General features: G+C 40.6%; 1 protein-coding gene across 2 annotated transcripts in view; it reads left to right on the top strand.

Annotated features, from left to right (window-relative positions):
• Positions 1 to 12937, top strand: part of kdm4b (lysine (K)-specific demethylase 4B) — a 35916-nt gene extending 22979 nt beyond the window's left edge. Inside the window, exons 9-22 of one of the 2 annotated variants that reach the window (XM_026345773.1) lie at positions 640 to 836; positions 1080 to 1327; positions 1644 to 1885; positions 2319 to 2439; positions 3338 to 3498; positions 3724 to 3925; positions 5487 to 5563; positions 5870 to 5925; positions 6078 to 6186; positions 7609 to 7797; positions 8369 to 8539; positions 8912 to 9031; positions 10480 to 10572; positions 10707 to 12937. In XM_026345773.1, the coding sequence (XP_026201558.1) occupies positions 640 to 836; positions 1080 to 1327; positions 1644 to 1885; positions 2319 to 2439; positions 3338 to 3498; positions 3724 to 3925; positions 5487 to 5563; positions 5870 to 5925; positions 6078 to 6186; positions 7609 to 7797; positions 8369 to 8539; positions 8912 to 9031; positions 10480 to 10572; positions 10707 to 11228 (2508 nt within the window). In that variant the 3' untranslated portion in view covers positions 11229 to 12937. Of the gene's footprint in view, positions 1 to 639; positions 837 to 1079; positions 1328 to 1643; positions 1886 to 2318; positions 2440 to 3337; positions 3499 to 3723; positions 3926 to 5486; positions 5564 to 5869; positions 5926 to 6077; positions 6187 to 7608; positions 7798 to 8365; positions 8540 to 8911; positions 9032 to 10479; positions 10573 to 10706 lie in introns of both variants that reach the window. The other variant, XM_026345772.1, reaches the window with a different exon arrangement.
• The last annotated feature ends 1316 nt before the right edge of the window (positions 12938 to 14253 follow it).

Below are 14253 nucleotides of genomic sequence, written 5' to 3'. Positions count from 1 at the left end.
TTTTCACTTGACCCTGGCTAAAATATATGGATAAAGTCAATACAGCCTTGTAAATGTCTCTTCATCACTAGTGGAGATCGATATAGGGCAAAAAAGCTGCCCTACATACATGAGTTTGTCAGAGTTAATGCAATTTGCACATGTGCTATTTTGGAATTAGTATATGTCTTCATTAGGGAGAAATATTTCTCTCACAAATGTAATGTTATATTTATTATAAAACACACACAATACAATTAAAAATACAGTTTCTCTGTTAAACTTGATTTCTGCTGTTTTCTGCTACTGTTCTTTACCGGCCTCCTTTTTTCTTTCTTTTTTTTTGGGGGGGGGGTGATATTCTTTTGTAACAGAATGCTTTGAATCACTCACTGCAGTTTTCAGTCAGAAATCTGAAGTGTGGAGAACATTGTCATTCATATCACCCTCCATACAGAGAAGAAAACTGCCATTCTGCCACTGTGGACAATTAGGTTCTGCAAAACGAGAATGCATAATGTGAGACGGGTTCTCAGAGCGTATTTAACAGGAATTAATTTGGATTTAGTTTTTTTTATTTGCTGTGGACAGTAGTTAATTTTCTGCCTGGTCTGCTATTATTCCGCACTCTGACGTCCAGTCTGCTGTTTTTCCCCTCAGTGTACCTGCCGTAAGGACATGGTGAAGATCTCCATGGATGTGTTTGTGCGCTGCCTGCAGCCTGATCGCTATGAGCAGTGGAAGCAGGGTAAAGACATCACTGTGTTAGACCACCTTAAGGCCACTGAGCTCAGCAGCCCTGAACTAGAAAGCTGGAGGCAGCACCGGGTTGCATACAGAGAAAATCTCCTGCGAAGGTGAGAGATCAAACTACAGTCTAGTTTGACTGTTATAATATGTTGAATTTTTTAAGTGTTATTAACCCACTCTATTAAAAGCTATGGATTGCATGTTTACTAACAACTTGCCATGCAGCTACTGTTGTACTTATAAGGGTGAGTTTCTGAAAAACATGATGGCATTGTATGTGCATTTGCTCTCAAAAGGATTTGTAAGGTTTTATTTACTGTTTACCATTTATCTCCTCTGCACTACCCCAGGGCCATGCAGAAGATGAAACAGTTCCGTCGATTAAAGCTGGAGGAGGTGAAGGTGCTGGCCGAGGAGGGAATTGAACTGAATGCTACAGAGTACCAGCGTCAGGTGGAGGGACGCGAGGCCCAGCGGAGGCAGGAAAGAGAGGATCGTCTTGCCAGAGAGGCCATGATGACCCTGGAGGCCATGGAGCGTGAGGAGCAAGAGGCTGCCGAGGCCGCTGCAAAAGCAGCAGGGACTCCGGGTGTAGAGGGTGAGGATGATATGACAAGTCGGATTGAGGGTTCTGCATGTGCAAATACATGTTATAAGAAAGTACGTTTTTTAGTATGGTGCTAGAGTCAATTGGACATGATCAATAACACATTGCTTTATTTAGGACATTCCCTTGAATTTTCAGTGTGAAATATGGATACCTGCTTTGATCTTAAAAACATTTAACATGAAACCTTCCAAATCCAAAAGCTCATTATTTCTCATAATCACTGTTTCATCCAGTCTATTACCTTTTCACCCTGCTCACTGGTTTTTTTTTTCCCGTTCTTCTTTTCATCTTTTCTCTTTGCCAGCACAAGACCTTGAGGCCAAACCACAGAACTTGATAGAAGACACTGAGAAAAAGAAGCAGAAAAAAACGAAGAAGATGTCAAATATCCATAACTCTATTACTGGATTTGAGGAAGCGTTTGAGCAGTTTGCTACATCTGGCTCAAATAATTCAAACAACGCTATGACGGACAGTCAGGTGGGGAGTCACCTCAACCCGAGTGAAATCCCAGCAGACAAAAAACCGGATGTGACTGCCACCCAGGTGAGACTGATCACAACTAAAAGTCAGAAGGGGACATCTCAGTTTCGTCCATTTTCTACTGCACAGACTAATCTAAAAAATAGAGTCTAACATCTATATTTTAATTGAAAAGATGAATTTAGCACATCTAAAATGAACCAACATCAGTTTATATCAGTTAATTACACAAATGAAATCCATAAAAAGAATCCGAACAGATGGTTATTATTGGTTTGTGTGATATTCCCTAACAAATTAGCTTAAAAAAAAAGGGAAATCTTACAGATTTAGTAATGAAATGTTCCTTTTGTAAATTCAGGTCTCTGTCCAAAGAAAAACAACTATGTAAATGATTTATCATCTTTTTAATATGTTGACCAGATTTATTCCCTGCTTCAAATTGCAAGAATGAAAATCAGTGCAACCGAAATCATGACATCTTGTGTTTTGTCAGGCATCCTACACCAAGGTAAAGATGCCAACAGAGGTGAAGAAAAGTCGGCGTCACCCCCTCAGTAAGCCACCCATGCGCTCCCCTCTGTCCATAGTTAAGCAAGACCCAACCAACGACAAAGGTATTTGGATTTATAACGTTCATCAAACATTTATTTAAGCAATATAATAATAAACTGTGTAATGTTAGAGTAGTAGTAGTTTTTCTGCTGTTAATCGGGAATCTTCTTTACAAAATTGTCAAGTGGTGTAAGTTCTTTTTAAATGTTTAGGTGATGCAAATAAAAGTGATAAAGATTAGATCATAATGGAATAATAACTATTTAATAACTATTTCTGGAGAGTTTAATCCCAGTCATTGTGTTCTTAGTTAATCAATACTTGTGTGGAATGGAATAATAGGTACCATTTTTGTTTTGATTTTCAGTCCGGAGAAAGAAAAACAAACGAGAATAAAACACCTGTGAGGGTAATGAAATTGAAACGGCATAGCTTCTTTTTTTTTTTTTTTGCTTTCATTTACTGACTGATACTTATTGATTGAGGAGAACCATGACTTCTAATTACCTGCCAACCCAGGGCATGTTCTCCTCATGGGTGGATGAGGTACAAGGAGAAAGAAAGGGCCAGTAGTGGGAGAACAGGGTAGTAAACAGGAATCTTATGAATAGATCTTCCTGCCTGCCTTCTAGGTCTACCAGTCTGATCTGGATCTGTAGCTTCAGGGGTTTCACTGAAAAATTGATTCCCACATCAGACTGGCAAGTTCCTGACGTCTCTGCTATTTGTGGGGATCCGTCAGTTAGGTGTGGTGTTGCTGTCTACAACAGGATGTGCTATTGTTTTTGGCAAGGTCTTCCTCATTAAAGAAAACCTCTTGTGCTTTATTCTAAAATGGTTCATATTAATTTAAGAGAATAAGAATAATGTAAATAATAATATCGTAATCTTACAGTAACCCTTCAGAATTTGTCATAGTTATGTCAGACATCTTTATTGTATTTAATATTTTCCCTGCAGACCTCTCCTCTCCCATGCCGCTACACAGCGACATGAAGAAACAGCAGCACCTGTGGCAGAATCACTCACCCAACTTCCTGGCAGAGAAGGCCTTCAATGCTGCAGTGGCAGCTCTGCAACCCTACTGTGCTGTGTGTTCACTCTTCTGTCCCTACACAAAGGTACTATAGCAGCAGCACATGTCACTGAATTAAATAGTAATGATAATGAGTAGTAGTAGCTATAGGTTCATTGGTCATTAAGCCGTCTACTAATGGCCTAAGGTGCAAACATTGGAATTATTTTCAACTCTATCTTTTTTCTATTCATCACAAGCATTGTAACATATTATAAACATCCACTTATTCCACTAACTGCATCCTCTTCCTCCCTCTTGGCCTATGCAGCCACAAAAAGACCTTTCCATTGCAAACGACGCCCAGCACACACCCACTCCGGGTCACGGCAGTCTGACCCGTCCACTGGTCCCAGAGATGTGTTTCAGCGTGGGTGCAAACACTGAGCCTCCACCCACTAACTATCACAGTGGAGAGGATGGAAAAAGTCTTCTGCTTCGCTGTTCATCTTGCGAGATGCAGGTTCATGCCAGTGAGTATAAAAAGTTCAGCTGCAGGAAAAGTTTCTATTAAAGAAAAATTAATTACAGCTCTCACACTAATGCAGCACCAGGATGTGTGAACACAGTCTTTGAGGCATGGATCACTTTGCTTTTAAAGGATATTAGAAGTTGATCTTTGGACATTTATTTATTCTGTTTAAGTGACAAATGTTAACTGAGAAGGGACGAACTGCGGCTGCAAAGGTAGTTAAAATTTCACAGACTTCACACGTTAATGTTGACATCACAAAGAGAAAGCCCAGTGGGTTGAAATAGGGATGTTTACATACAAGCTCTTTTGGCAGATATTTTGTTTATTTAAAATCATAGAAAAAGCGTGATTGAAAATGTGATTTAATTCAGTCAATAGTGTGTCCAGACTATTAATTGCAGACACCCTGCAACATTTGATGTGTTTCAGACAGCTACAAGCCTGTGCATGGCCTAAACTAATGGGTAGTTTAGAGAGAGACTATTGGGCATTTCACTGCTCTTCTCTGTTCACAACTTCTCTTTTTTTAATCCTTGGACTCCTGAGAATAGGGTTGGGAAAGCTAGGAAGCAGCGAAGATGAGACTCCACTACAGCAGTGCAACAAACTGTCGGCTCAATTCCCCTGTTGCTGTGCTCAGTGAGCTTTCCTAGTTTAACTCTCCTTAACTCGGGATAGGCTAGCTGAGAGGCCTCTCAAGTAACACAGCAGCACTCTGTAAACCTCCCCTGCTTTCACAAAATTCACAACATAGTCTACTTTTAAGGGCACATGTTTTCTGCCAGAGCAAAGCCTGAAAGGACAGGCAGCCTGTCAACATTTGTGTTTGAGTGAGTTTGCTCAAGGAGCTCTCTGTGCTTGGCTCTACTTCTTATTGGTGCGTAAGCATCTATGCTCAACATAAAAAAATTGTTTTTGGTTGTTTGTTGTTTTTAAAATCATAGTGTACATCAGCAGTAACTGTTTACTAAGCAGCAAACAATAGTTTTATAAGAAGAAATAATCTGCTTTTCAAAATGTGTGAGTGTTTTGTGTCAGGCTGCACATAGAACCACATAAATTACTTCACTGACAGGTGCTCACATGCACTGTCAGTACACCTCCAACCCTCCTGGGTTCTTATTATCCCTAAAGCTTGAGTGCACCTTCAAAAAGGCCAGTTCATTAGTCATCCAGGGATGAGTTGGGCTCATCTGGGGAAGCAGCTCTGCTATTGATAAAAGGACATGAAGCAGAAAGAGCGCTTGTCAAAAACACCAGCTCCGCACTCATTGTTGGGGAGTGGACATTCACCTAAAATTCATTCAGACTTGTCTGGGAGTTGTGCAGACATGTAAGGCCTTGTCCGAGTGCTCAAAGTGGAGATAGTGACGAGAAGACTGGGGAATTGTATACATACTTATGTGTGAACAGACTGGTTCACAAGCTTGTTTCGTGTCCAGTGTGTAGCTGAAAAAACTAATAATTAAAAAAATGTAAATAGCAAATACAAATGTATTGTTATCGCAGAAGTCATATTATAGAAAGATATGTGAAATCATTGATCTCTCCTGTTACAGGTTGTTACGGTGTAAAGCCAGACTCTGTCAGTGATTCCTGGATGTGCTCCAGGTGTGCTGCAGGAAACTGGACAGTGGTGAGTGGTAGTACTACCTTATGCAGCTGAACAGCTCCATACGTAGCAAACTGTCGATTATGGCCAGCTTTACATTTTTTCCATGCTGACTCCTGTCTACCACATCGTTAAATGTTAATGTTGTGGCTGCTCAATGGACACAGCCTCAGTTTCTTCAGGTACAGTAAAGGCTGTAGTTGTAAAGGTATATTAATTATTTTAACCAGCTGCTACACAAAAACAAAAATAAGAGATCTTATATCTGCCACTGTTCTCCACTTCCCTCTCTGACTAAGTTTAATCCACCTACACCTCTGTGTTTTCCAGGAGTGCTGTCTCTGTAACTTGCGTGGAGGAGCTTTAAAGACTACTACAGACAACAGGTTAGTCACATTTAAAGTGAAACCACAATAGAGATTACTGTTCAAAATATGATACACACATGCTGACAATTGTTGACTGCAATCAGTCAGAATACGTATACTTATTTTGCCTCTGCAGTGTTTTACCGTGTGTCTTTCGCTGTGTCACACAGGTGGGTCCATGTCATCTGTGGCATCGCTGTAGCTGAAGCTCGCTTCGTCAACGTTATTAAGAGGGAGCCAGTGGACGTCACTGCCGTTCCAGAAACCCGCAAGAATCTGGTGAGTTGAAGAAGCAAAGAAAGGGTTTATTTGTCTTCCTCGTAATACAGCGGTGCAATGACAAAAAGACAGAGGTTGACGTTGAAGCATTTTTACCGTCAACTTCTTTTCATTCATTCTCTTTTCATCCTATATCTCCACAGTGTTATAGAACAGTATTTTCTCACATTAAAGCAAATTCCTGTCTTTCCTGCTCACTGCCTCTGTATCTGTCACTCTCTCTGCTACCCTCCCTCCTTCTCTGGTAGATGGATAGATTATGTTTTTGCGAGCTGTGGAGGACATGGGGTAAAACAGATGTGCAGAGAGGAATGGCAGAATAATCAGCCGTCATTTCTCACTGTGCCAAATGAACTGCATCGATCCCGCGGGCGGGAGGCAATTCCCCTATTGCTGCCATGTCTTTGAGCACGAGTCCCCTCCCTCTATTCCCTCTCGCCACCCCTCCCTCCCAGCCTACGTTCACCCTCGATTCACCCTGTCCCACTTCACAGGCAACGCCAGTGCTTGCTGGTGCATTATCCCAAATCTACAAATAATGTCACCTCTCTCCCTCCCTTTCTCTGTGAATAATCTGTCAAAGACGAGCTGGGTGACATTTGCATCCGAGTGCTGTCAAAGCAGGTTTCCTCTATCTCTTCTTAAAAGGCCAGGAGAAGAAGCTCTGCAGTCTAATGATTTGGATGACTGGGTTGATCAGATGTGAACAGACACACTTGGATCCAGTTTATATTGCTCTGTGTTCAGCAATCTGTGTTTTTTCTTTTTCTTTTTTTCTTTCATCTTTGAACGTTTGGTGTTCGGGGACAGAGAGGTTTTACACAAGCAGCTTTTGTCTTAGTTAGACAGTTTTTCCAGCACAGTAACACAATCCTCAAAAGATATACCTTTCCCTTAGGTAGTGTTGCATCTTGCACCTAGAGTTTCCACATTTTCTGTTTCTGTGGTAAAAACCTCAAGCTTAGAAATGCAGTGTAGTGTTGTGTTTCAGCATTTTTGATTAAAATTGAAGTCCATTCTCCCGTGACATGCAACTGCATATAAAACAACAGCATTTTATATGTTGTCATATGAACTTTTCCACTTTTGGACATTGCATATCATAGGGAAGATTTAGTTTTTATGTTACCAAATGGCACATTTGACATATTCTTTGAATTGGGAAGAGTATCTCACCACGCTGTTGACACGATGTCTGCACGAGTTACGTGCAAAGCCGAAAACATCGACTCTGTTTTTAATGATTAGGAACCTGTTAGAGTACCAAGCAGAATCAAAGGCAACAAGAAGTTAATACGACTGCTGTGATCCTTGAACATCCATGAAAGAGTGCAAGAAATGGAAATAAGCTTACGAGATCTAGGGGGATTTGTCTCTAAACGGAATCACCGACCAAAGTCTTTTTTTTTTTTCTCATTGTAGAAGTGTGTGTTCTGCCACGGCAACAATGCCAATCAGAATCACGGTGCCTGCATCCAATGCTCGTACGAGAACTGTGCCACCTCCTTCCATGTCACCTGTGCCCAAATTGCCGGAGTACATATGACGCCTGCCGACTGGCCATATGTGGTGTCTGTCACCTGCCACAAGCATAAAAGGGTCCCTCCGAAGGTAAGTTCAAAGCAAGAGAAACGCGGTGCGTTTTTGTCAAACTGAATAAAAATGAAAGGGTTATAAAAGGGTTATCGGTACCATTAAAGCACAGGGTTGGTTACACCATATAACACCATGCTCAGTAAAAACTGAGCTTTAAAATACATTCATATGTTAAAACCACACTCAGTACGAGAAAGTCTGATCTGCCTGCCATCAGCATTTTGTGAACAGCAGCATCTATTTGTGCCCGGTCCAGTTATTTCACAATGTGAAATGACTCATCTGAACTGTTGAGGGTTTAGCTGGAGCATTAAATGCATAAAAATTGTTGAAAGAGGCTAATGAGAAGAGACAGCGCGATAAGTTGACATACTGTGAAAGACGTTCCTTAAGCATCTCTTAAACAAGACAACTGAGACTTCATACAGGCAGATAAATAGACATCTGTTTGTAAAAATACCCACGAGAACGAAGTAACTCTAGATTTATATAATTCGCCCAGCAGATGATTTAAATACACATTTTGGAGCCCCTCCTTACTAGTGTGGGCCAATTAAAAGCCTCTGAATTTCTCTCCCTTCAGCAGCGGCCTCCCAAAGGCACACAGAGCCCCACCCTGGGCCAGAGGGTGATTGGTCGCAGCAGCGATGGTTGGTACTATCACTGCACCATCATCGGCATTGCAACGCAGACGTTCTATGAGGTCAACTTTGACGACGGATCATACTGTGACAACTTGCACCCAGAAAACATATTAGTAAGTGCTCATACAGCTTAAACACCTTCCTGTGCACAATATATAGAAACAGTTTCGACATTTCAATGACTTGTGATGTAAGTTAATGCAACGAGGAATGGAGTTGTAAGTAAGATGTAAGCATTACAACAGTAAATTCTCAAAGCTCACTCATGTAAAAGGGGTAGAATGAAAAAATATCAGACAATAATGTTATAAAACCATCAAACTTGCAGCTGCATTCAGGTAAGGCTCAATTAATCTTCCACTGCTACAAAATCCTTTAAAGCTGTTGGAATTAAGTTGGCCTTTCCAAAAGGTTTTGTTTAGGAAAGTGACACACACAGATCGTTAATTGTCATTCTTCTTTTTGCCTCCACCGTTCTCCTTCAGAGTCATGACTGCCTGCGTAACGGTCCTCCTGAAGTGGGGGAGCTGATTGTGGTCAGCACCCCTGAGGGTCAGGTCCTCAATGCTTCTTTTGTCAAACAGCACACCAACAAGCTTTACCAGGTGAGGAAAAACACAACTATGAGAACTTAGCCTCAAACTTGCTTAAATACTCTATCTGTGATCGAAACTCTACAGCTAACTAGAGGTTAGAGAATCACAGTGGTGCCTGGAAGGTCACCAGTTCAGATATCTGAATCTTAAAAAACAGACTGAAAACGTCTTTGCAGTGAACAGAAGTAAAAAATAATTGTTTAAGTCTTTGAGATGTAATGATAATCAACGTTTGTCAAATCAAACTGTAAAAAAAAAACAAAAAAACAATCTCAATACAGTTTCACTATGGTGTGGTGCAGAAAATCTTTTAGGTAAGTACTCAGTGAGCAATGGCATCATTTACATATTTCATCTGCTGCTTTTTTGCAGCTTGAACCTGTGAACTTTTAGTAACAGGCTGCTCTGTCTAATGGCTTTGCCACCCCCTGGTTTGAATTCTCGATCTGGTATTTATCAACGTGCAAGAAGCTCGGCTGCCCTTGTAGATTATGGAGCAGCAGTTTGATACAGAGGGGCATTAAAACATAAAGTGGAAAGATTTAGCATCACTGGTGCATGCTGGGGAATTTATGGGGCTAATATGTGGTGTGCTTTCGAAGTGTAAAATACAGAATTGAAGATGATGATCCTCTGACTGGTGTCGGTGGAGGCCGTCTTGAAAATAATTTACATACATCAAGTGCAGGAATGCATTAGCAGACAAGGTTAAATGAAGCTGTTCGTATTTTGCCTTGATGCTGGTTGTGTGAGCAAATCTGTAAGTGTTATTGCATTTAGAAATGCACACGCACACACACACACACACACACACACACACACACACACACACACACACACACACACACACACACACACACACACAGAGAAACAGGGCTCAGGGATACTGCATCATAACCCAGTGTTTAAGATGTTGTTTGTAAGGCCTCTATATTAACACATCAGTTAAAGCCTGAGATCTAAATTGTAAAATATTAAACCAGTCCACCAACTTGTTCACTATAGAAGGGGAAAGACTTCCAGACATGTTTCGGTATCTCAGTTTTTTTACCCTTAAATGGTCTGTTAATGCACCACAAACGCATTCATTGTACCAACCTGTGGAGAACTGTATTCAAAATCCCACTGAAAATCAAAGTGAACATTTGAAATCACAGGGTCATCCAGGGTCAACGTTGTTTGAATTTAATCATGGCAACTCATGAAACTCAGAAGTGTGTAAACACTATAAACCTGCATTAACAAACAATGTTCAATTGGAAGGAACATCATCATAAATCTACAGATGCACTGTAAATGTAAATGTGGACTGACATGCATTTAAGCATAAATGTCTGTTTCTGTGGACTCCTCCTGAGGCCTCAACTAGGTATTTATTATGTCAGGTGTATCTGGAATTTGACAGAACAGTTGGAAATGTCGGGCCACTAATCCAGAGTTTTATTATCTGTGTGCAGGTTGAATTTTACGACCAGACTCAGCTGATGGTCAAACAATCCGAGATCCATCAGCTGGACCAAGAGCTGCCCAAAAGGGTCCGGACCCGACTAGTGAGTTTTTGTTGTTTTTTCATTCCTCCTCCTCAAAGGTATCTGAAATCAATACGGTGGGGTTTCTGGGTAGAAACACCTTGTAACTCCTGGTAAAAACTCCTCAGTTTAAGTCGGTACCGTTCTGTTTTCAGGCCGTACCTGTACCCGCGGAGGAGGTTTCCTCAGCTGATGAAGCCCAGGCAGCCAAACGCCGCCGCCTCCCTTCTAGCTCTGCCCCATCTGCTGATATCCCCATGGAAACGACCAGTCCGCCCATGGCCCCTCCAACTACAACCTCAGTAGCAGCTCAAGCAGCAACACACCACAGTATTAGTACACCGCAAACCTCACAGCCTTTGTCTCGGCCCAGCACGAGCGCACAGGATGCACCCGTCCCAACTGATGGCATTAAAATGGACGCCGAGACCCCGATGGACATGAGCGCTGGCCTCACCAGCACTCTAACAGAGTCAACCCTGGCATCGGACCCCACACTGACTCCTCAGACAAACCCTATTCGGTCAACACTGAACTCTGATCCCCTTCTGTCCGCCCCGTCCCCTCCTCAGCCCATGTCCGACAGCTACACACCAAGCAGCGGCTACGTTTCCTACATGGAGACACTGCTTCATTCACATTTCCCTCAGGACGATGGTTCCGGACCCCTGTATTAAAAAAAAAAAAAAAAAAAACTCCACTATGTTATTACTCAGCCAACGGAAGCTGAGCCAATAGGAAGTAAGCTAATGGAGGTGGATTCTGCAGAGTGCTGTAATAATGGACAAAAACATTTCCTGGACCAGCTCTGAGAGCTCAGTTCAGCGCAGGATCAGGAAAAGACACGGACACAAAAGCACTCTTTTAATGCATGTTACGTTTCTATTTTTGATTTAATGTATTTGCAGTGGTGCTTCAGCCTGCACTGAAGGAGCAACTAAAGAGGACAAGCCTTTTTTTTTTTTTTTTGTAACATGATAATTATTAATAATATTATTATTGTTATTTGTTGTCTGTTTTTTTTTTTTTTCTAGGCCTTTTTGCTTTTTCTGTTGGTCAGCTGCTGTGCTTTTCTCCTTCATCTTAATATGAATAAGTCTCTGGGTGGTATCAACTCCATACCTCGTTGCATTAACTCAATAACAGCACACTCCTGTTTTCTTTTTATAGGAAGCTAATTATGATGATGGTCTCTCTGCAGTGAGGCCTCTGTGGACTCCTCTTCCTTTTCTTTTTTTAATCAAATAACCAGCAACAAAATATCTATTTTTCAATCCAGCCATGTGTGGCTTTGAAACTGTTCGGAAAGGATTTGTCACATTGTTCATCTACAGGATATTCTCAGTAAGGTGTTTTATTGTCAGGTTGCAAGAGGTTAATGGGGAATGTGGGGGGAAAAAACTTGTATTGTAGGGGAACTCAGTATTTAAATGTCTTAGTCAGATATTGAAAGACTTATTTGTAATAGAAGAAACATGTTGAATGCAAACACTAGTAGATTTGTATGCAGGATGCATAGGATTTTTGTGAAGATGTGTCACAGTAGTTAACAAATGAGACCTTTATGTATTGACGTCATTCAAACACTCATTTGGTGGCTGCACTTCTCACACTCAAATGTGTCTCAGGGTTCCTACATGTGATAATAGAATAAATTCAGTTATAATAACTAAGGAAGTAAACAACAACCCAGAAAATCAAGTCAAAATTGGGATGTAGTTTATATTATCATATTTGATCCTATTAAGAGTTTTCCGCTATGCTGAGCTAGATCTCCGTTATCCATGAAATTTCTCCCGGTAGCAGGTTACCTGACCAAAACTATGAAGTGAATTTATTAAGTGAAAGTCTGGAAATTTTCAGATATTTGGAAAAAGGAAAAATATGTAGGAACCCTAAAGTATGGATATATTTTGTACCATTCTTGGCTTAAATTGTATGTATAAATTAATATTGTATATTGTTAATGCTGTCTGTTTTCTATTACTGTCTTCTTTCTATGTTCATTTTCTGAAACAGATTCACAAACCTGGCCGATCTAAATATTAATACCTTTATTTTTGACAGACTTTTGCAGGCATATTACTCAGTTTGTACTGATACCGTCTTTTTTCCTTGATATGGCCATTTTGTGCTACAGAGGTGCTACAGAGATATTAAACTACTGATGGACTTAATTTCCCGACACTGTCACCTTGTACATACTGCAGGCCTTGTGTATTGTGAATCAGATTTGTAAATGTCACATACCTGTAACTTTACGTTTTTTTATTTTTCCTGTCACAACTGAAATGTCAGAACACACGTGTGTTTCTGTATCTAAAATAATATCCATGATGAAAATCTTATTTCATAGGGATTAAAGTGGGTTGCTAGTCACCAGGTTTTTTGTGTTTGGCGTGTTCAGTATCCCAGAAACTCACAAAGTACATACACAGAACAATATAGTAAATAAACTAGTTTTTTTTCATTTTGGTTCCAGTTTTTATGCCAAGGGAACAGTCTTCTGGTTGTAGCGTCATATTTAACAGACACAAGTACATTGTGATTAACTCTAGACTCATTTCCAAAACGTGGAAAGTGATCAGTATGAAAATGGGTTTTATTGTGCAAATAAATGCAAACAATAGAACTGTCCAGACTTGGTCGTGACTCAGTCACCACCAGAGAACCACAGGGTTACTGGTTCAACTCCTGGTTCCTCCTGGCCACGTGCTTAGGTGTCACTGGACAACACACTTAAACCACATGGAAATGCTGTCAGTCACAGTAACTGTCCCCAAGGGAATCAGTAAAGTATTACCTTTACTGTTATGACGGACGCTAACTGTTCACTTTCTTTGTTAAAGAAGGTAAAAGTAAGTAAAACATTTGGAAAAAGGTACCCACTATGTCCAATGTTATGTTATCTTGTAAGAAGAAATCATAAATACAATTTTAGATTACAAAAAAGTTAATTTCTCTTATTTGAAAGAGAATGTGTGTGATTTAATGTTTAACACTCAAACCCTTACCAACCTGTTCCAATGTAAACCTAAACATAACTACTTCAGCTTCATGCTTAACCGCCACCCATCTGTAGCCTTATATCCAACTTAAATCTTTTAATCCTATATTTAAAACCAACCTTCTGGTTTGGCAGACCAGTCACTGAGCCTGGATGATCCATAATTTTGCATCTTAAGGGAAAATGGTATCAGATTCAGCGTGACATTTACATTATGTTGAAATGTTTTTTCCCCCAACGCCTCAGGGGAAATTTTATTTTCTTCTATTTATTTTTTAGTACTGGTAAAACTTAATTAGGCCACCAGGGTTACCCTGGGTCTGTGTGTAATCGCCTTATTAAGACGTGATTCTCCACCTCCTCCTCAAACGTGGAGACTCTGAGTGTATTTTCAATAATTGGCAGTGCAAACAGCAGTACTGCGGTTTTTATTCCTCACTGCACTGCATCTAGTTGGCAGGATTTCTGGCTTTTCACATTAAGCACACAGCAGGGAAGTATGTTTTGCACTCACTTGCTGGGCTCGTCACAAGTTATTTTTAGATGGTGTAATTAGCAGGAACCACCATCAGCACCAGCTGAAACTCCTCCAGATAAATTCTACAATCAACATTTTTGGAAGCACAATAAATTCCTTTATGGGAGAAATTTGACTCAATTTCATGAGAGCCCAACGTGAGAGCTAGTATTTCTAG

Source organism: Anabas testudineus, chromosome 4 (genome assembly GCF_900324465.2).
Source record: "Anabas testudineus chromosome 4, fAnaTes1.2, whole genome shotgun sequence".
Lineage (NCBI taxonomy): Eukaryota > Metazoa > Chordata > Actinopteri > Anabantiformes > Anabantidae > Anabas > Anabas testudineus.
The sequence above is the reverse complement of the archived record's forward strand: the minus strand, read 5'-3'. Positions and strand labels throughout refer to the sequence as shown.